This window comes from Macrotis lagotis, chromosome 2, assembly GCF_037893015.1.
Source record: "Macrotis lagotis isolate mMagLag1 chromosome 2, bilby.v1.9.chrom.fasta, whole genome shotgun sequence".
Lineage (NCBI taxonomy): Eukaryota > Metazoa > Chordata > Mammalia > Peramelemorphia > Peramelidae > Macrotis > Macrotis lagotis.
In genome coordinates this window covers 101,430,034-101,450,674 of record NC_133659.1, presented here as the reverse complement: position 1 = coordinate 101,450,674, position 20,641 = coordinate 101,430,034, and the positions used below count along the sequence as shown (strand labels likewise).

The window sequence follows — 20,641 nt, the reverse complement described above, 5'->3', positions numbered from 1 at the left end:
AATTATCTCATTTCCTGCCTCTCCTAGACCAGTTCCTCCTTTTGACTTTGCAATTTCTGCTTATAGAACTTTCTCATCATCATCCAGATTCATCTTTGATTCCTTTCTCTTCCTGGCATCATGAGGTCCAGCTGTGGGGAGGACCCTGAGGCACACACCATGCACGCCATGCATTTGGGGGGAGAGGCAGCCCCGGGCCAGGGAAGGCCAAGAGTCATTTCTCTTGATGACAAACACAGTAGAAATGATTTAAGTCAGGCTAATGAGGTCTGTGAGTACTTATTCCTAAACTGTGAGGGAGCAAAAGCAACTTTAAAGGAATGTTGATAGGGAGGAGGGTGAAGAATTCCCCTGAGCAGGGGCTCCCTTTGCCTCTGTCCCAAACCCTCCAAGACAGCTGACCTCTCTCCTAAGAAGGGAAGACCCATGGAAACCTACAGAGGCTCTTACAATTCCTGGAGTCTGCCAAGGGTCCGGATGGCCACAGGAAACTCCAACAACTCATTATAATTCAGGTCTCTGGAAGGCAAAAGCAGAGTAGTTATTAGAGGGGAGGCTTAACAGGGCATGTCAGGGTCCTGGAGAAATGGAAACTTGGCTCTGGGTTCAACAGAGAAATGGGTTTTCCAACCTTGGAGATCCAGCTGCCAACGTCTGGAAACAAATTTTAAAATATTCACACTCCATCCTGATCCCCAAATCACCAGTCATGAATTTTTTTTCTTGTAAAGGGAGGGGGTGCTCACTGAGAGGAACTAATTTTACCCCAAATGGCCCCTTAAATAGATGATAAACTTCAGGAGGCATTGACTTATTCCTGGACATGGAAAAATAGGTAAGGGGCTGACCACAGTCTTTAATTTTAATTCCTTATCACCAGGTTGACCATATCAGGAAGGGCTCTTGCTCCTGCTAAAAGTTTCTTTTGGCATTCTCAGCTTGGGTTGTGGTGTGGTTATAGTAAGTGACCATGTTGCAGATTGGCAAGATTTATGTTTGCCTTCATATGCATGAAGTTCATGTCATTTCTAAGTTTCCTTAATCTATGATTCTCCTGCTCAGATCCCCACCCTGGTGCCGCCTCAATAATTACGACTGTTCAACCTCTTTTCCTCCCTCCTTTTTACTACTAGCCCCAAAGTCCCCATCCCTTACCCAACTCTTCCTATAGGAGAAAACAGTCAGAGGTCCCCTGGAAAGTCCGGGTGCTCAGAGCTGACCCTCAGGAGTAGCTAATGTAAGGTGAGAGGTGGAGGAGGGTCAGCATCAGTGGCTAGAACCCTTGAGATGACACCATTCTTCACCTTCTCAGGTCAGCCTCCTAAAGCCACACCTATCCTGGAAAAAGGCTAGAACATAGGGACCACGTGGAGGCCCTTTAATTACAGGGCACCCTAGCAGGTACTGTGGGTATAAATACCATGTTAACATGGTGATAATGACAGACTCCTCCAGATTGCTGGGTCATTACATTTAATAGTCTTACAGGTAATTCGTAGCAACTTTCCACCAGGGCTAAGAGAATTCAGACAAAAGTCTGACTGCCAGCTGCATCATTGTCCTCTAACCTCTTCTTCACTAATTAACCTATTACTCTCAAGAGTTCCTCCCCTGCCATTCATGTATATGTATTGCATAGCCCCTTCTATTCCCTCCATTCTCCACTGAGACCAACTTGCTCTACTATGTTCTGAACTTAATTTCTAAGCAGAATATTCCATGATCTGAGATAGGGAAGGGATTTCATAGAGTAGAAGATGGAAGACTCATGGAATGTCAGAGTAGAAGGGACCTTCGAGGTCATCTAATTCAACTTACTCATTTTACCCATGGAGAAATTGAGCCCTAGAGCAGCTAATTGACTGTCCCAAGGTCACATCAGCTATAAGTAGAACAGATTCTCTGACTCAGAAATAAATTCAGTGTCTTTTCCATTACATCACTCTGACTCTCATTAAGGAAAGGAGCTCTCATTGCAGTAGAGGGATTAATACTAAATAACAGAAAAGGACTTTCCACACTTCCACAGGTGACTGGAGACTGGCTTATTGGGTTACGGGGGTGGGGAAGGTGAGAGAGAACAGGAAATTCCTGTAGTTGAGAGGAATGGAACCTGGAGACCAAAGCATGGGGAAGGAGAACTTTACTGGCAATCAGGTGACATGGATTCAAGTCCCTCTCTGTTCATTGTGTAGTCAAGAGAAAGTTAATTCAGTTCTCTGAGCCTCAAGTTTCCTGAATGGGGGTGATAATTCTTATTGTCTGTGATAGGTTCACAGGTGGATTATAGGGAAAGTGCTTTATTAAAAACAACTATGCAGATGTAAATGATCATAGTCCCTTCTCTGAAATTCTGTGACTCTTTGATTCTGAAGTCTTTAGGTAAGTACCTTAATAGCAATTTCTGGAGAGACTTTTGCAATGGTGACTTCATGATTCCCCCTAAGAATAATGAAAACAGGAAAAAAGGAGCAAAATTGCTGAAGAAATTAATTTTACAAGAAAATTAAAATTCATCACAAAAGACCATGAATGAATGGAAGAAGAGCTGTTTTAAGGGAAAAAAATAAGGTAGGAAAAAGTGATTGCCCTCAAATAGGTTGGAAATCTAAATAAATTCAAAGAAGGCTTACTTAGTCAAATTCATAGATGACAGATTCATAATGTGTAATGGAAATTTAAGATGTTTTGTAAGGGTTGTCCTTAAATCTTTGAAACCTCAAAGGGACAACCATGTTCTCCTGCAATCTGCCCTATGGCACTTTAGGGTGACAGAATCTAATGTAGAGGGACCATAGTACTAACTCCCTAGGACAAAGCTGATGATCCTTTTTTTAAGTCATTTCATCTGATCCTTGCTGCAATAGGCAAATTAGATACCATATTTCCCTATGTATAAGATGCACCCATGAATAAGATGCACCTTAATTTGGGGGCCTGAAATTTGGAAAAATGTATTACTTAAAGTTATTGAACTCAAGTTTTAATCATCATAAAATTCATACAATTCCTCATCACTGTCAAAACTCCCATCCATTAGTTCATCTGCATTTGATGACAAATCACTGTCTTAGGAAAAGCTCTGATTGTTCTCCTGCCTGTGCTCTGGTCTGGGTTGGATCACAAGCACTCCCTGGTCAAGTCTGGTATGTGGATGCATGCTTAGTCCATTCCATTTCATGAACCTGAAGCACCAATCATGTCTTCCTTGGGAATCAGTCACTTCTTTTTCATCAGCAATTCTTCTGGCCTCCTGCTGAACCATCTTTTTGGACACAGAAATTCCAATGGCCCTTTGCTCTTCAATCCATCTCTTCAATTCCCTCTCTAACTCAGGCCATTTGCTGCCTTGCCTCTCATTTTCAGTGGGGTTTTCTTCTTCCCATAGCCAGTCTTGGATTGTTTCCTCAGTTGGAGGAGGACCAAACTCACATTCAGCAGCATGATTTCCATTCACTCTTGCAAACTAGATCACTTTGAACTTGAATTCAGCACTGGACAAAAATCTTTTCTGAGACATTTCCAGGCAGAACATCAAAAACGTTCCCTAATATACTGGTAACAAATGTGAAAAGTGGGAAATGCAAGTAAAAAAATCTACAACCACTGTATAAGACATTCCCAATTTTTAGACTCCAAACTTTTCAAAAAAGGATGTATCTTATACATGGGGAATGTGGTAATTCCCTCACTCTCTTTTATTCTTGTTGTTCAGTCATTTTCAGTCATGTCCAACTCTTCATGATCCCATTTGAGATTTTCTTTGCAAAGATACTGGAGTAGTTTGCTATTCTCCAGTGCATTTTCCAGATAAGGTAATGGAGGCAAACAAGGCTAAGTGACTTGCCCAGGATCACACAGTTAGGAAGTGTCTGGGGTCAGACTTGAGCTTAAGAAGATGAACCTTCCTGACTCCAGGTCTGGTACGCTATCCACTGGGCACCTAGCTGCCCTTTCTAAGTAGGTGCTTTTCCATAAAGGAAGAAGACTAATGAGCAATCCAGCACAGGGTTGAAATGGCCAAAGAACACAGAGTGGGAGAACATTTATATAGATATTAAAGAAATTAAGAGCATGGAAATTATCTGTAAAGAATTATACTGGCTGTCCCTCAAGTCCAGAATACACTCCTTCATTACCTGTCTCTCAGAGCATCCTTCCTTTCCTTCATGAAGCATCTGGAGTACCACCAACTCCCTATAGCTGTTAATCCCCACACTTGTTAGAGTCTTCCTTCCCATGCTACCTTCTATTTTATTATCTTGTGTTTATTTCTTTATATGTAGTCTATCCTCATTTTTATAGGTATTTGTTGTCTTTCCCCTTAGGCTATAAACTTCTTGAGAATAGGGATTGTTTTATATATTTATCATACATTTATATGTATTTTTACCCTTTACAATGTCTGGCATAAAGTTGTGCTTAATAAATTCTATTTATTGATTGATTGAATTGCAGACTACAAACAAATAAGATAGATTGAATTAATCCATCCAAATATCTACACCAGTTCAATAATGCAAATAGTCTTGGAAACTCTACTTACCCTGTGTATGCATAATATCAGGTTAAGTTGATTTTTCCAGGCAGTATTTCCTAATATATTACCTCATCTTGCTTAAGAGTACTCCCCATCTCTCTTCCCAGCCAGAGTAGATCCTCTGAAGCATAGAGTCATAGGTGAGAACACTTTCCAAAGAGCACACTGTGTAGAACCTGTTTGACACACTCCCAGAGACACCTTGACTCCTCTGGTGGGTAGCTTTAGTTTAATAGAACTGTCCTTCTTGGGAAAAACTGAAGCACAGTACAGGAAGCAGCCAGGGAATGTCCCTTTTTGGCAAATGGTGCAAATGCTTGCCTCCCTTCCAGAATGTTTTACAATGTTCTGAAAGCCAACTGGAAAACCGATTCACGATTTTATAGTCTATTTAATCTTTAATAGCTCAGAATCAACCCAAAGATTGTGGAGTTAATTGTTCTGCTCAATTCTTAAAAGTTCAGTGCAAACAGGAAAGGGTCCAAGCAGGGAGAGTCTGGGCATAGAGAGAAATGAACCTTCTGACCCCTACACACACACACACACCACAGCTTGCACTCTAAGGCCACTTGCTACTAATCCTTATACTGTATTTGGTGCCATTTTGCATCACTTACAATCAAAATGATTCTTAAGCCTATATGTTATAAAATTATAGGAGGAACGGTTCAAAGTATATTCTAATTACTCCCTTAAAGTAAGGAAATCCATACCCCCAATTCATTAAATGATAATAATAATAATAATAATAATAATAATAATAATAATAATTCCTTATAGAATAATAAATGGGGGGATAGCTAATTGGTGCAATAAATAATGCACTGGCCTTGAAGTAACAAGGACCTGAGGTCAGATCTGGTTTTTACTAGCTGTGTGATCCTGGTCAAGTCACTTAACCCTGATTGCTGAGAGAGAAAGAGAGAGAAAGAGAGAGAGAGAGAGAGAGAGAGAGAGAGAGAGAGAGAGAGAGAGAGAGAGAGAAGAGGGAGAGAGTAATTGGTTGTGGTGCAGATCTGTAGACCTGTGATTCCATTGGAATTAAGGAATGAACCCTTGGTGAGGTAACTTCTAGTTGTAATGCAGATTGCCAACTATTCTGTACCTAATCGTTTTATAAAGTTGCTTAATGCATTGAGAAGTTAATTGACTTTCCAAGGTTCACACAATCAATGGGTGATAAAAATGGGGCTTCCTAATCCCAAGGCCAACCCTCTAATTCTGGCCTCTCTCTGCAGAACCTGATTATTTTAAAGTTCTGTGGACTGTTTATGGATTTAGAGAGGCACTGGATGTCAGAGTAGGAATGGGCATCTGTCCAACTCACATAGATTACACAGCAAGCTGGTGGAAGAATCAAGATTAGAATTCAGATCCACTGAATTATTTCATGTAAAATAGTGAATTGTCTGGTTATGAAGTGAAAGGAATTCATGGTAAAGCCTGAAAGGGGATGAACATTTAAGTAAGTTCATGTAAAAGTAAGCAAGCTATGAAGAGAAGATGGTGGAATAATGGGAATTAAGATTTAGCTCATTCTGCATGTATTTCAGAACTAAGAATATAAAGAAAGTTTGAGGATTATTAGTCTTATTTATGGGCATATAGGTGGCGCGGTGGGGTTTGGAGTCAAGAAGACTCATCTTCATAAGTTCATATCTGACCCTGGATACTTATTAACTATGTGACCATGGACATGTAACCCTATTTGCCTCAATTTCCCCATCTGTAAATTAAGCTGGAGAAGGAAGCAACAAACCTCTCTGGTATCTTTGCCAAGAAAACCCCAAATGGAGTCACAGAGAGAGCTGGACATGACTGAAATGATGGAAGAATAAGAAGTCTAATTTTGGTGTTATTCATTTATAAAAAACCTAGAAATTCACAAATATTGGGTTTTCGGATGTAGCAAGTAACAACGGTTATGAAATTTATTCCAAGGTTTCTGCTTGTTATTCTCCTGACTGATTATTTGTTTTGTGCCTTGATTGGAGGTATCAGTACTAAAATATATAGGGCAAGTCAAGTTTCTTACTGTAACTTGCAAAACTTGTTGCTGAGTCATTTAAATTGTCTCCAACTCTTTGTGACCCCATTTGGAGTTTTCTTTGCAAAGATACTAGAATGCTTTGCCACTTTCTTCTCCAGCTCATTTTATAGATGAGAAAACTGATGCAAATAGGAATAAGTGACTTGTCCAAGACCCTGGACAAGCTTATAAGTGTCCAAAGTCAGATTTGAACTTAGAAAAATGACTTTTCCTCACTGCAGACTTGACACTATACAACCTAACTGCCCTCTTGCAAAACTTAAGATACTCCATTAATGGGCTTGTGAATAGATAAATACACTAATTATTGGTTCAAAATAAGTAATTAAGAAAGAATTAGGGTTTGTTTTTTTTTAGGTTTTTTGCAAGGCAATGGGGTTAAGTGGCTTGCTAGCCTAAGGCCACACAGCTAGGTAATTATTAAGTGTCTGAGGTCAAATTTGAACTCAGGTACTCCTGACTCCAGGGCCGGTGCTCTATCCACTGTGCCACCTAGCTGTCCCAAGAATTAGTTTCAAGAATAAAAAATGTAAGCAAAACAATTTTTTAATTTGCTAACAGAATTTTTCTGTTACAGACAGGAATATGTCTTACAGCTGGAGTTTCCCTCTTCAGATCATATCATTTTGCCAAACATGGAACAAAAACTATGACCTGAAGCTCTAATCAAACTCCAAAAACGGTCTACACAGGGATGGATAAGGATAGTAATTAATAATATTTTTATCAATTTAAAATTGAGGCCCAAAGTTCCACTTTCCTCTTATTCTCCTGCAAGTAGTTATGTTAACAAGGCTATTAATTGCCACTCTACCTCAAACATGAATTTAGAAACATAGAATCTTAGAATGTTCATTTTTCAATTTTTTTTAGTTTTTGTGGGGCAATGGGGTTAAGTGACTTGCCCAAGGTCACACAGCTAGTAAGTATCAAGTGTGTGAAGCTGGATTTGAACTTGAGTCTTCCTGACTCTATCCACTGGGCCACCTAGTTGCCCCCATTTTTCAGTTTTGAAAAGGATCATGGAGTGATAGCTTGACTTGCACATGGACTGTATTTAAGTGAGTTAGAGCTGCACAAAGTCTTCAACTTTACTCTCTTTTCCTGAGCCATAAAAGTCCAAAGGCAAAAGTGGAGATGACAGGTGATGGTCCAGGATGCAAAGAATGACCTTGGCATCTTCGTTACCTAACAAAACTCTAAGCACATCACACCACCTGCTTCAGCTACCTTCATGGATGATGGAACAAATTGTTCTCATTCACCCATTCCACCAAGAAAAATCTTCACATGCTTAGGTGAGACTTTCTCCCCAAGAAGGAAATGGAAAACCATTCCAGTATTGCTGCCAAGAAAACCTCAAATAGAGTCACAAAGAGTCAGACATGACTGAAATGACTGAATAACAAGTTCAGGTTTGAGATCTACCACCATTTAGACCCTCTGCTGAGATGGTTTACAGGGGTAATAGGCTCCTGGATCAAGGGCTGGCAAAGACCTCAGTGGTCAAATAGTTTAATTCTTTCATTTTATAGATGAGGAAACAGGTTCATGGAAGTCAAATGATTTTCCCAGGCTACATAGGGAGTAAGTATCAGAGCCAGGATTTGAACCCAGGTCTTCTCCCCCAAGAGTCACTGCTTTTTCCTTAGAGATCATTTTATCCACCTACTTTCCAGGGCAGGAAAAAACTTTATCTGCCACAATACCTTTGACAGACATATACTAAGTCTCTGCTCCAACATCTGCTCTCTTTTGCAAGGTTGCTATTCAATTGTTGGACAGCTCTAGCTATTACAAAGAGTCCTGATGTTGAACTAAAGAGAGGAAGCCCAGTCCAGAGGATAGAGAGCTGGTCTCAGAGTCAGTTAGATCTGGGCCCAAGTTCTGTGCAAACCTAGGAAAGTCACTTATTCCCCTCAATGCACCTGCTTAGCTCTCTCAAATTTCACACTGCAGAACAGATGCCTATGCGTATTGGAGTTCCTTACTAGGTTCATTCAAGTTTATTCCCTAGGAATTCACAGATCTGATGGGAAAAAAAATAAACTGGAAATCTGTCTTCCCTTAAATTGCAATCATTGATCTTAATTCTCATTCCTGGAGAAAATGTGTTTAATTTTTTTTCTTCTATATGACAACCAGTCAAAGGATCCAGTTTTGAGCCTTAGAAAATCCACTTAGCTTTCAAGGTGGTCAGCTTCTTTTCAGAACTGCTTTGGGGAGACCTTTGCCTTCATTCCTAGAATTTTCATCTTGTACTTATCCAAGATTCTCAACTTTTTCTGAGCTCTACTTTACAAGGCTGTTGTGAAGAAAGAGCTTTGTAAACCTCAAAGCCCTTGTAAATGTGAGTTATTGTAATAATGGCAGACATTTATGAGTTGCCACAAGGGCTGCAGAGGGCTTCGGATACATTATCTCATTTGATCTTCACTTCAATGAGGTAGGTATTTTATTAGCCCCTTTTACAGATGAAGTAAATAAATCTAAGAGGTGAAGATACCTGATTAGAGTCACAAAGTTAACCATTGAGAATTTAAACCCAGATCTTCCTGTCTTCAAATCCAATGTTCTATTTTTTTTTTTTTAGGTTTTTGCTAGGCAAATGGGGTTAAGAGGTTTGCCCAAGGCCACACAGTTAGGTAATTATTAAGTGTCTGAGGCCGGATTTGAACTCAGATAACTCCTGACTCCAGGGCCGGTGCTCTATGCACTGCACCACCTAGTCGTCCCTGTTCTATCTATTTTTTTTCATATCTGACTTTTCATGACCTGCCTAGCACATAGCAAGCACTGGATAAATGTTTTTGTTCAGTCATTTCAGTTGTGTCCAACTCTTCTTGACCTCATTTGGGTTTTTTTTTGGCAAAAGATATTGCCATTTTTTTCCAGTTCATTTTACAGATGAGGAAACTAAGGCATACACTTAACTAAGATTAAGTAACTTGCCCAGGGTCACATAGCTAGTGGATGTCTAAAGGTAGGAGTCAGGAATATGCGTCTTTCTGACTCCAGAACTGGTGGTCTATCCCTGCATTCCAGACCACAAGAAGGTATTCCTTAGCATTTACTTTAAAAGGAGAAAAGGGAAAATACAAATTTTCAAAACTGGTCACTATAATCGAACATTAGATATGATCTGATCAGAGTAGAAAACAATAGGATTATTATCTCTCTTGAGTTGAATGTTGTTCATCTATAAATGTAGCATAATGTTTTATTTGTTAATAATCATATCCCAGGGGCAGCTAGGTATTGCAGTAGATGGAATCTTGCCCTGGAATCCAGATGACCTGAGTTCAAATTCAGTCTCAGACACTTATTAGTTGTGTGACCCTGGATAGGTTACTTAACCTCTATTTGCCTCAGTTCCTCATCGGCCAAATGGGGACACAATGGAGAGGAAACTACAACCCAATCCAGTATCGTTACCAAGAAAATCTCATGGACTTGTCAGTGGAGTCATGTAGAGTCAGACCTGTAGAGTCAGAACAGCATCAGTTTCATCATGTTGACCTTGCGACCATCTAAAGGCTACAAACTTTTTTTATATGTCTTCTGTTATTTGTTCATAATAGGCATTCATAGACAATTTAATTAAAATTGAACTAACAATTTCTCCTCTGTCCTGTACTTGTGTAATTGATTATTTCACCCTTAGTGCAGGATTTTTATATTTTCCTCTCTCTGTCAACCTGAATGACTTTCAGTCTATAAAGGGTAAAACAAAGATGAGTAAGTGAATAGAAACCTAAGAGAAAGATAATCATTAAGAGAAAAGAGAAAGATCTTTATTAAACTCATTCTTGTTAGTTTTGGTCCATAGTTCTTAACTGTTAAGATCTAATATGCTATCTATTCCTTCTAGCTTCATGTCCTCTGAAAATCTTACAAGCTTGCCAGTAATATTTCTATTTGAGATATTAATAAAAATGTTGAGCAGGTAAGGACAGGGCCCCATGGCATAACATAAGGAACTTCCTCCTCCCTCCCCACCCCCCAGGTTAGCATCAATCTTTTATTAATCAACACCTTTTCTCAGTCAGCTTTGAGTCACTCAACTTTGGATTCTTCATCTTTTTTTTTACAAGTTTATCATTAGAAACTTTCATTAAATGCTTCACTGAAATCAAGTTACATCATGTTTACAGCATTACCAATTCTATTTCTTTTAGTTGCCCCATCTAAAAAGGATATTAGATTAATTTGGTATTTTCTTAATGAATTTATGCTGGTTCTTAATGGGTTCCATGATTAATTCAACCTAGGGTTTAATATTGAGTTTTTTTCCAGGACCCACCTTTGTCCTATTTTTGAAAACCAGTACAATCTCTGCCTTTATCCCGTCTAATTGGCAACTCTAGAATTCTCCATGATTTTTCCCAGGTCATAAAGAGTAACTCCATGAATTTCTCTAAACATTGGAATGTATTTAATCAGGGATGAAGACTCTGTGCAATCAGACATTTTCTTATTATTTCTTCATTTTTCTCCTGTCTATCCTCTCTTACTCATACTTGTTCTATCCTTTCTAGACTGAAGATCATTCACGTTGACAGAAGAGAAAGAAGCAAATTATAAGTTGAGTAGTTGTGTCATCTGTTTACATTCTATGTTCAGCCTTGGGTAGGGACCTTATCCCTTCCCTCTTCTTATGCCCCCAAATTTCAATGGATCCATGACCTTTTTTTTAGATAGTAATTTCCTTGAGGGTATCCTCTTTTTATATCCCATGATTGGGTTTGGAATTAGGAAGTCTTGAGTTCAAATATAGTCTCAGACCCTTACTAGTTACATGACCATGGACTTAACCTCTATTTGCCTCAGTTTCTTCATCTGTTAAATGGGAATAATAATAGCACCTAACTCCCAGGGTTGTTAAATATATATTTTAGTTATAATTGAAAAATGCTTAGCACAGTGCCTGGAACATATTCAATGCTATATAAATGTTATTATTATTATTATTTTAAACAGTATTTGGAACATAGTTAACACTCAAAAAATGTTTGTTGACTTGTCTCTCAGTAGGGCAGATAGCAGCCCATAGTTACCTACTCATGTTGTGCTATTCTTGTCCCTATCCTTCCATAAAATAACCATAGAGAATTCATTTGCAAGGTACCGCCCATGTGTTATGTGAATATTTTGGTTGCTGAAGGGGACAAAATGAAAGAACATTTGTGCAAGAACACTGATAAAATCAGTTTGAGAAGAAACACACAGCCTCAGAGAAAAATGCTTGGGAAGAGACTGGGCTAAGGGGACTTGTTTGAAGGCAGAACACCGACTAATTATGACTGCAATGCATTGAGGTTTGTCAGCTCATTTACCCAGGAATGCTTTCAAAATTTGGAAGGTTATAACCAAAAAATTATAAATCAAATAACTTCTGAGAACTGTGGGACAATTATATAAGGGCCATTGACTTCATTACTGACAGAAAAAAATTCATCTCATGAGTCAAGGATGGGCCACTGTTTATGAAGAGGTATCAAAAGGCAAAAGAAAAGATGATGGCCAGAGAAAGACTCAGTTCAATTCAGTCTAATCCTTTTATTTTTCAGAAAAGGATCCAGGTCCACCAATTTGTCCAAAGTGACTTACAGATCATAAACTGTCAAGTCAGAATTGGAACTTAGATTCTCTTACACCAGATCCAGCATCCATTCCACTACCCACATGCAAAACAGTGTGATGTATTGGGAGGTGCTTTAGATTCATAATCAGAAAATTTGGTTTAATTCCAGGATTCATTAATTACTCTTTTGGACCTTGGACAAAGGATCAGACCCCTCTAAACCTTAGTTTTTCTCATCTCTGAAATAGGGATAACAAAATTTGAATAAAGGCATAGATGGCTTACTTAAGGAATTTGCAACTCCTACCAAGATAATAGGAATAACTAATACATTGAATGACAATGCCAAGATCCCAAAAAATCTTAACAGACTTGAACAATGGGTCACATCAATACTTTAATGGAGTGGTGGTCTTATTTCATAACCTCTCCCTCCAACAGTGTAGATCACAATCCACTGGTACCTTCTCATCTTTTGTGACCTATATCCATGTCCTCCTGCAAATCCTCCACAGGGAACAATGTGTTAAGCGTTTCTCTAGATCTCTTGAAGAGCTCAATTCTTTTGAATTATTATGCATCTTGTTTAAAAAACTTTACAATGTCTCAGGTATAACTGGTACAATTAACACAATTGTCATCTGATCAATGGAAATAATATATATGAAATGCATTGTCAACTTCAAACTTCTGAAAATAGGAACAACTGGAGTATCTCTCCATCTACATGGAATGCCTCTACATTGACTCTACATTGGACGTTTCGCACAATGGTGATAATACAGCTTTGTCAAGCATCATCTCCTTGTTTTATGCTTCATTTGATAGTAATAATCAGAATATTGCAGAACAAAGTTATCTTTGTCTTGCCTCTAGCAAGAAATCTTTTAAAGTCTTAATTCATGAAAAATAAAATACTATTTTAAAAATGATCTTAATTTATGAACTGAAGACAACTTGTATTTTTCTCTACACGAGCAAATGTTTTTTTAATCATCAACAAAAACAAGCTCTTTGGGCTCTTATAATTTCTCAACTTCAGTCAGTTATGTAATTGTAAAAATGTAGACTGCTCTGGAATTGGTTTGTAAAAGCTCACCTGAATCCTACCTTCTATACAGGAAGCCTTTCCCACACCCTCTTAATTCCCGTATTATTTCCTATTTCTCCAATATATAGTTTGCTTTGTATATATTTGTTTGCATGCCATATTTTACATCAGACTGTAAATTCCTAGGGGGCAGGAACTGCTTTTTGACTCTTTTTATCTCCAACACTTAGTACAGTGTCTAGCACATCATAGATGCTTACTAAATATTGATTGACTGAGACTGTAGCTGCAGCACCCCCTTTACAACATCAAAACAATCTGTTTTGAAACCAGAGCAAACTTTCTTTGAATCCATTTGGGTAATCTCTGATATAGTCTTGTGATGAAGTTCTTGGGGTAGACTGGCACCAAGAATTGCAAAATCTCCCCTAACATGTACCCTGGGACAAGAAGACACTATAGAAATAATTAATTATGCAAAGAATAGAATCCCAAAGCCAGTAAGAAATTACTTTCCAGGACAAACAAATGTGGATGGAAGGAGAGAAGTATAAGCTAGAATAAAGTGTAGTATAGAGTAGAAAGGGTCTCTAGAGGTCATCTAAAGTGACCTCCTCTTTTTAACATATAAGAAGACAACAGAAACATTGAGAATTTCAAAGATTTGTACAAAGTTATATTTAGATTTGGAACTAGCTCTGATGTCTCTACTCCCAATCCAGTAGGTTCCTGGATAGGCTAGACCATTTTTTGCTCAGTACCTAGCAACATGGAATTGTGGGTGGGTACTGAGTTGATCTTGAAACCAAGAAAACCTAAGTTCAATTCCTGCCTTTGACATATGTTAGCTGGGTGACCTCAAAACAATTACTTAACCTCTTAAGGTGATTGATTGATTGATCAAGTGTCCAGACAGGTCTTGAAGTCTATAAATTGCATTGGTAGTGTTTCCAACACCGCCATGCTTTTGAGTGTCTCAAAGAAACAAAAATGTGAATAGAGACAGTGTGCTTAAAAAGAATACTTCCAAATAAGGCAAGATATAAACTTGTCATTTAAAAGAAATCCATTTCCTTAGGGCTTCACCTGAGGGAATTGTCCCTACTACCTCTTCCCTCCTTCTCAGTCCCATTTCCTCTGTTCTCTGAACCAGCTGGATGGTATGTCTTTGAGGTGGGAGAGTTAATAGTGAAAGCTGCAGACCCTCTGGCCAGTAGGAGAGAATAGAATAATGGCATTGCAAGGGTGACCTTGTTCCCCCTGGCGCCAGCATGATGACAAAGGGAATGTCATACCGAGTGTAACTATTAATAACTCGTCATGGTCACAAAACACAAGCAAACTCAATGGGTGGCTCAATTTTTTGCCTGTTAAAAGTCATTAGTGGTTCCTTAGGGGAAGCCAGAGAAAAAAAAGCCTTTATATGGAACAATAAATTCCTCCATAGGCCACAAAAACCCCACAAATTTGCAACTAATAAAGCCACAAAGGCATGATGATTAGGAACTGGAGGGGAAACAGTTTCTCATGATTATAGTCTTAGCAGAGAGTTAGACTCTAACGGCAGCATGGTTTGCATGGTTGAGTGTGCCTGCTGGAAGCAAAGGGGACTTGAGTTCTAATCCAAGCTATATGACCTATATTAAGCCAAATGACCTTTAAGACTGACTCTGTGTCCTACACATATTTGTTTGTAAATTGAGAACTCCAATTGTTGTAGTTCAGTCTCTCTGACTCTTCATGACTCCATTGAGGGTTTTCTCAGCAAAGAAAAGTAGTTTGCCACTTCCTTCATTTACAATTCACTTTACAGATGAGGAAACTGAGGCAAGTGGGGTTATGTGACTTGCCAGGGTTACACAGCTAGGAAGCATCTGAGGCTGGATTTGAACTCAAGAAGATGAGTCTTCCTGATTCTATCCTGGGCACTCTATTCACTACATCTTCCCCCATTCTCCCAATTAAAATGTGAATTCCTTGAGAGCAGGCAACATCTTCCTTTTTTTCTGTTTGTAATTATATCTTTATAACTTAGCATGGTGCTTCATATGTAATAAGTACTTCATAAATATATTCATTCATAAGATATAATCTTAGATGATATCATAACATATCATGTGTATTATAGGTCAGATTACAGATAGTTATAGTTAATTACAGATAATTAACATATTCTTTAGAAATAAATTTAAGTATTCCACAGAACAGAAATAAATTTTGAGAAAATTTAATGAAAACATATTATGGAAGGCACAAAGAGTATCACCAATTAGTATGCCCACCCTGGTGACCTGGTCCTGTATGGATCTGCTTGGTTTATTGGGTTGAGAGCTATTTGGATTTTGCTAAGATTTCTATTAGAAGATATGGATCAGATCAATTGTGTATCACTTATAAGAAGTCTGACCATTGTTCCTTTCTCTTAGATTATTTCTTTCTCTACATCCAATGGAGCTACTGGGGAACGGGGTGAAATGAAGGGGGGGGGCAAAAATGCTCCTAAGGAATTAGAAAAAAGAACATTTTCCCCTTTTTCCTTGGAGAGCAAATTATTGAAGCATAGAAATGGAAAACAGATTGACCTCTTAAGAATGATATGAGGCCAAGGGTTCAGTGTTGGTGAGGGACTAGTAAAAATTTTGATGAAGGGTTGGATAGTAGGTGATAAGGTTCAGGCATTGGGAGGGATGGAAGAGAACATAATTGTCTTCATGGTCTCTGATTCTTCATTTGTAAAGTAGGTTCAGTACTTGAATACCCCAGAGGGAATAGTCTGAGAACCCCAGATTAAAGGAGTGATTGTTGGTACAATGGGTAGAGTACCCAATATGGAGTCAGGAGAATTCCTCTGAGTTCAAAACTAGCCTAAGAACTTACTAGCTGTGTGACCCTGGACAAGATACCTCACCTTACCTGCCTCAGTTTCCTCATAAGTAAATTAAACTGGAGAAGGAAATGGTAAACCACTCTAGTATCTTTACCAAGAAGACCCCAAAATGGTGTCAGGAAGAGTTGGACATGACTGAAAAACAGTACAAAGATGACAAAGCACAGTGATAGTTTTGTAATTAAACTAGCACTAGCCCCAGGAATCTATAGATCCTCACACTTATTGCTAGACAATTCTGTGGGCAGAGTAGAGTAAGGGGGAAATCAGTTGAGCTTGTAGGAGGTGAAGCCTACTGGGATCAGTAGTTCTGAGAGAAGAGAATGTTCTCACTGGAACTACTTGGTTTTATGGAAATGGATCCTTGGGTGAAGAAGGTGGTAATTGTGTCATGGAAGAAGGTTTCACATGGAATATACATTATTATGTTATAATAGAAAGATTCTATGAATTCCTATCAGCCATTCTTTTTTTTCCCCAGTGCCCTCACACAAATACTACTCCCAATATAGAAAGACAGTTGGGGCCAGGCTTCCTCTGTTTTCACTAAGGTTATGGACTCATTCTTTAGGCAGGGAAGCCCTCATTGTCAATGTGGTTCCAATTGGGTTGAATTTGTTTAACAAGGTGATAACAAGGCCCTAGGATGACAGCTTGAGCAGAGAAGAAGCATTGAGAAGACATCCTTGTGGGGAGAGGGTGGGGGAGAAGCCAGAAATGGATATCAAACATCCAACCCTGAGGTCCAAGAATGGATCCTTTGGAAGGGAAGTAGGATGTACAGGGTTTGGGATTATGTTCTGATCTTTAGAAAGTCTAGAAAGTCTTGGGAGAATCAATGTTAATGAGCAACAGCACTGTTTGGCAGGAATGGCTATCCCAAGACCATTTCATTCATTCCCCTGCTTCTAAACACAGTATAATTAGCAATTGTTTCAATTCTGGCCAGAAATTCTGAAGGTCTTCCCTTCCCAGACTGATTCATGTTTGTGGAGGCAAAGGTGTCCATCTTTTGCCTCCTTTCTTACCTAGCTTTTAACAACTGAATGGATTCTGCCACAGCTAAACTGAGACCTGGGGAAAACCTTAGCTTGAAAAGGCCAAGGTCTCCCACTGCATCTGGAGCCATCACCAATGGTCCTGACCTAGGTCTTGCCATTGGACTTCAATGACTCTGGAGGGCAGAGTGACGCTGATGACTCTGTTCTCCACTCCACCACGAATTAAATGTGTAGGCCTCAATTTTCTCATCTAGAGGCAGCTGAATGACTAGTGGACAGAATGCTAGACTTGGGGTCAGCTGAGTTCAAATCTGACTTCAGCTACTTCAGGCTGTGTGACCTTGGTGAAGTCATATAACCTCTTTTTGTATTCCTTATCTCAACTGTAAAATGGAGATCAGAATAGCAGTGCCTATCCCCCAGGATTAATGTGAGGATCAAATTAGATAATATTTATAAAGCATTCAGCACAGTTTACATAGCAGGTGTTATATAGATATTTTTAAAATATTTTTTCCCAATTACATATAAGACAATTATTAACATTCATTTTTTTAGGTTTTTTTTTGCAAGGCAATGGGGTTAAGAGGCTTGCCCAATGCCACACAGCTAGGTAATTATTAAGTGTCTGAGCTCAGATTTGAACCCAGGTACTCCTGACTCCAAGGCCAGTGCTTTATCCACTACGCCACCTAGCCGCCCCTTAACATTCATTTAAAAAAAAATTTTGAGTTCTAAATTCTCTCTCTTTTTCTTCCTTCCCTCTCCCCTGATATGGCAAGCAATTTGGCAGAGTTATATATGTATAATCATAAATGCTACTTATTATTATTATTATTAAATTTTTTCTGTCTTGAGGCAAGGAACAATTGGTCTCTTGGGATCCCTTGCAGCAGATCTCTATGATTCCATATTCTTTGTCTACAAGTTTGCATCTTGTGAATGCACAAACTACTTTCCCCTCTCTCTTCTATCTCCTGTTTTTCTCATGGTTCTTTTGGAGTACCTTCTCTATGACCTCTCTACCCCCAAGAAGTGGAGATGGCCATCTAAGAGAGGAGAGGAGTAGGGAGGGAGAGGTGACATTTATTGATATTTTTTGTTTCCTTTAAAAAAAGTGACAGTTTTAAAATCTGACAATTATTAAGCATCTACAGTGTGCATTACACAAGGCTAGAGAATGAGCTAGATTAAAAAAAAACTTAGATGTTACCTGCCCTTATGGAGCTTATTTCCTTTTCAGGGGTGGGGAACTTTTCTTCTGCCAGGGGTCATTTGAATCTTAATAACATCATTCAAGGGCCATACAAAATTCTTAGTTTAAAAATAATCATTTTTGAAGGGAGCAGAACCAAGAGAACATTTATGAACATCAACGTAGTGAGTTGATCAATTTTGATGGATGTAGCTCCTCCCAGCAGTTCAGAGAGCTAGGACAACTCTGGGAGACTGGTTATGGACAATACTCTTCACATCCAGAGGAAGAAAAACAAAACAAACAAAAAAATAACCCTACAGAATCTGAATGAACACTACATTCACTTTTTTTTTTTGTTTTTTGCAAGGCAATGGGGTTAAGTGGCTTGCCCAAGGCCACACAGCTAGGTAATTATTAAGTGTCTGAGACCGGATTCAAACCCAGGTACTCCTGACTCCAAGGCCGGTGCTTTATCTACTACACCACCTAGCCGCCCCTACATTCACTTTTTAAAAAATTTCTCATGTATTTCTTTCCTATCTCATGGTTTTCTTTCTTTTCCTTTAATCTAATTCCTCATACCGAAAATGACTAATCTGTAAACATGTTAAACACAAATGTGTATGTAAAATATTCACCTAACTGTTTGCTGCTGAGGGGATGGGGTAGGGAAGGGAGGGTGGAAGGAAATTACTTAACTTTAAAAATCTGCATATGCCTGTGGATGAATGTTGAAAAGCTTTCCTAACATGTAATTGGAAAAATAAAATATCAATTAAAAATAGCCTGCTTTAGCTGGTCAAACATTTAATTCACTCCTAAAAGACTCCTAGATTTATTGAATTTCAAGTCTTGCCTTTGGTTGCTGTGTAGTGCCAGACTAAATGATTTTTCAGGCCTTATACAGCCCTCCGGACTGGATGTTTCTAGCCCCTGTAACTATGTAATAGCTAGGTCCCTGGGCTCACCTACCTTTAGAGGAAAGGGGTTGTGTCTCTTGTCTGATCACCACTTTTCTAGGGTCATTTCCAAACCTGAGCAGGTACTAACCCTATTTCAGACTGAGAGAGGAGGTGAAATTTTCCCTGGGGGAAATGGTTGGTGCAGATTTCCTGGTCCAGACTAGAATGATTCAGGGGCAAGATACTCTTGGAAATCCACTCAAGTTTTCTCTCTAGCGTCTAAAGAGGACTATGGTGTTCCTGTCTCAGATACCTTGGGAAATCAGTGCTCTTGTTAGAGAAGAGAAGAAGCATTAATGTGCTTAGCCCCAACGGGAAGGTAGGGGGTGGGGGCATATGTGTCTATGTTGTATGTATGGTGTTATATGTGGGTGTCCTTTGAATGAAGTGGTACGTGATTCACATGTGTCTGTGGTATGTGTGTGGTATGTATTTCTGGAAGTCTTTGTATGCTGGGCGTGTATGGTTTGTGGAGAGGGGGTGGTTGAGTGTATGTATGTATGTGGGGGGTGTATGCATAAGGAGAGGACTCCTTTCAGCTTCCCCCACCCCACCCTGAGGTGGAATAGCTGGTGGGTGCCTTCTCTGGTTCCTAGGAGGAGGCTGGAAGGGAAGCCAAACCACAGCTTGGGCCTCGGGGGTTTGATCCTCCCCTCCTTAGACTTGGGGTGAGAGATGTGAAAGTGCTAGAGATTTAGAGCCTGGGCTAGAGGAGAAGAAAAGAGGTGCTCCCATGTAAAGTTTTAGGATATCTGAAGACGGGGGGAGAGAAAGGAAAAGATAGAGAGATAAAGAGAAGGAAGGAGAGATGGAGAGGGAAAGAGAGGAAGAGAAGGGAGGGAGGGGAAGAGAAAGAGAAGAGGAGGGAGGAAGGGAGAGAGAGAATTGGCCAATTGGGCAACAATTAAAAAGCGTGAACCTCATTTTGGCTCCCTTTTGACATCTGATGGGGCTGCTGGGGGCCCCAGAAAATGCCCCAAGCAACCTGGAATAAAGGAGCAAACTTTTCCCTTTTTTCTTGGAGATCAAAAACATTGAAGCCTCAAAAGGTAGGAGAGATGTTGGCCCCTTAAGTCATTGTAGATTGGGCAGTGAGTAAGGGGGGGGGGGGGAGGGTCAGTGAAAATGATGGATAGAAAAATTTAGAGGAAGGATGGAAGAGATCAGGGAGAGGTGAGAACATCATTCTGCTCATGGAGCCTCTATGCCATCTGAAAAATGGGTTCAGTACTTGAGCTTTGTGGGATAATGGGTGTGGAAAGGGGAATCATCTGAGAGCCCCAGATGAAAGGAACAGGGGGTGATTGCTCTGTAATTAAACTAGCACTAGTCAGCTAGGAGCAGCAATCTAAAAGCTAATTGGGAGAG

At 39.4% G+C, this 20,641-nt stretch overlaps 1 protein-coding gene across 1 annotated transcript in view; it reads right to left on the bottom strand.

Annotated features, from left to right (window-relative positions):
- Nucleotides 1-20,641, bottom strand: part of LGR6 (leucine rich repeat containing G protein-coupled receptor 6) — a 156,170-nt gene that overhangs the window by 23,755 nt on the left and 111,774 nt on the right. The window contains exon 7 of the mRNA XM_074222378.1: nucleotides 451-519. Coding sequence (XP_074078479.1) covers nucleotides 451-519 — 69 coding nt within the window. The remainder of the gene's footprint in view (nucleotides 1-450; nucleotides 520-20,641) is intronic.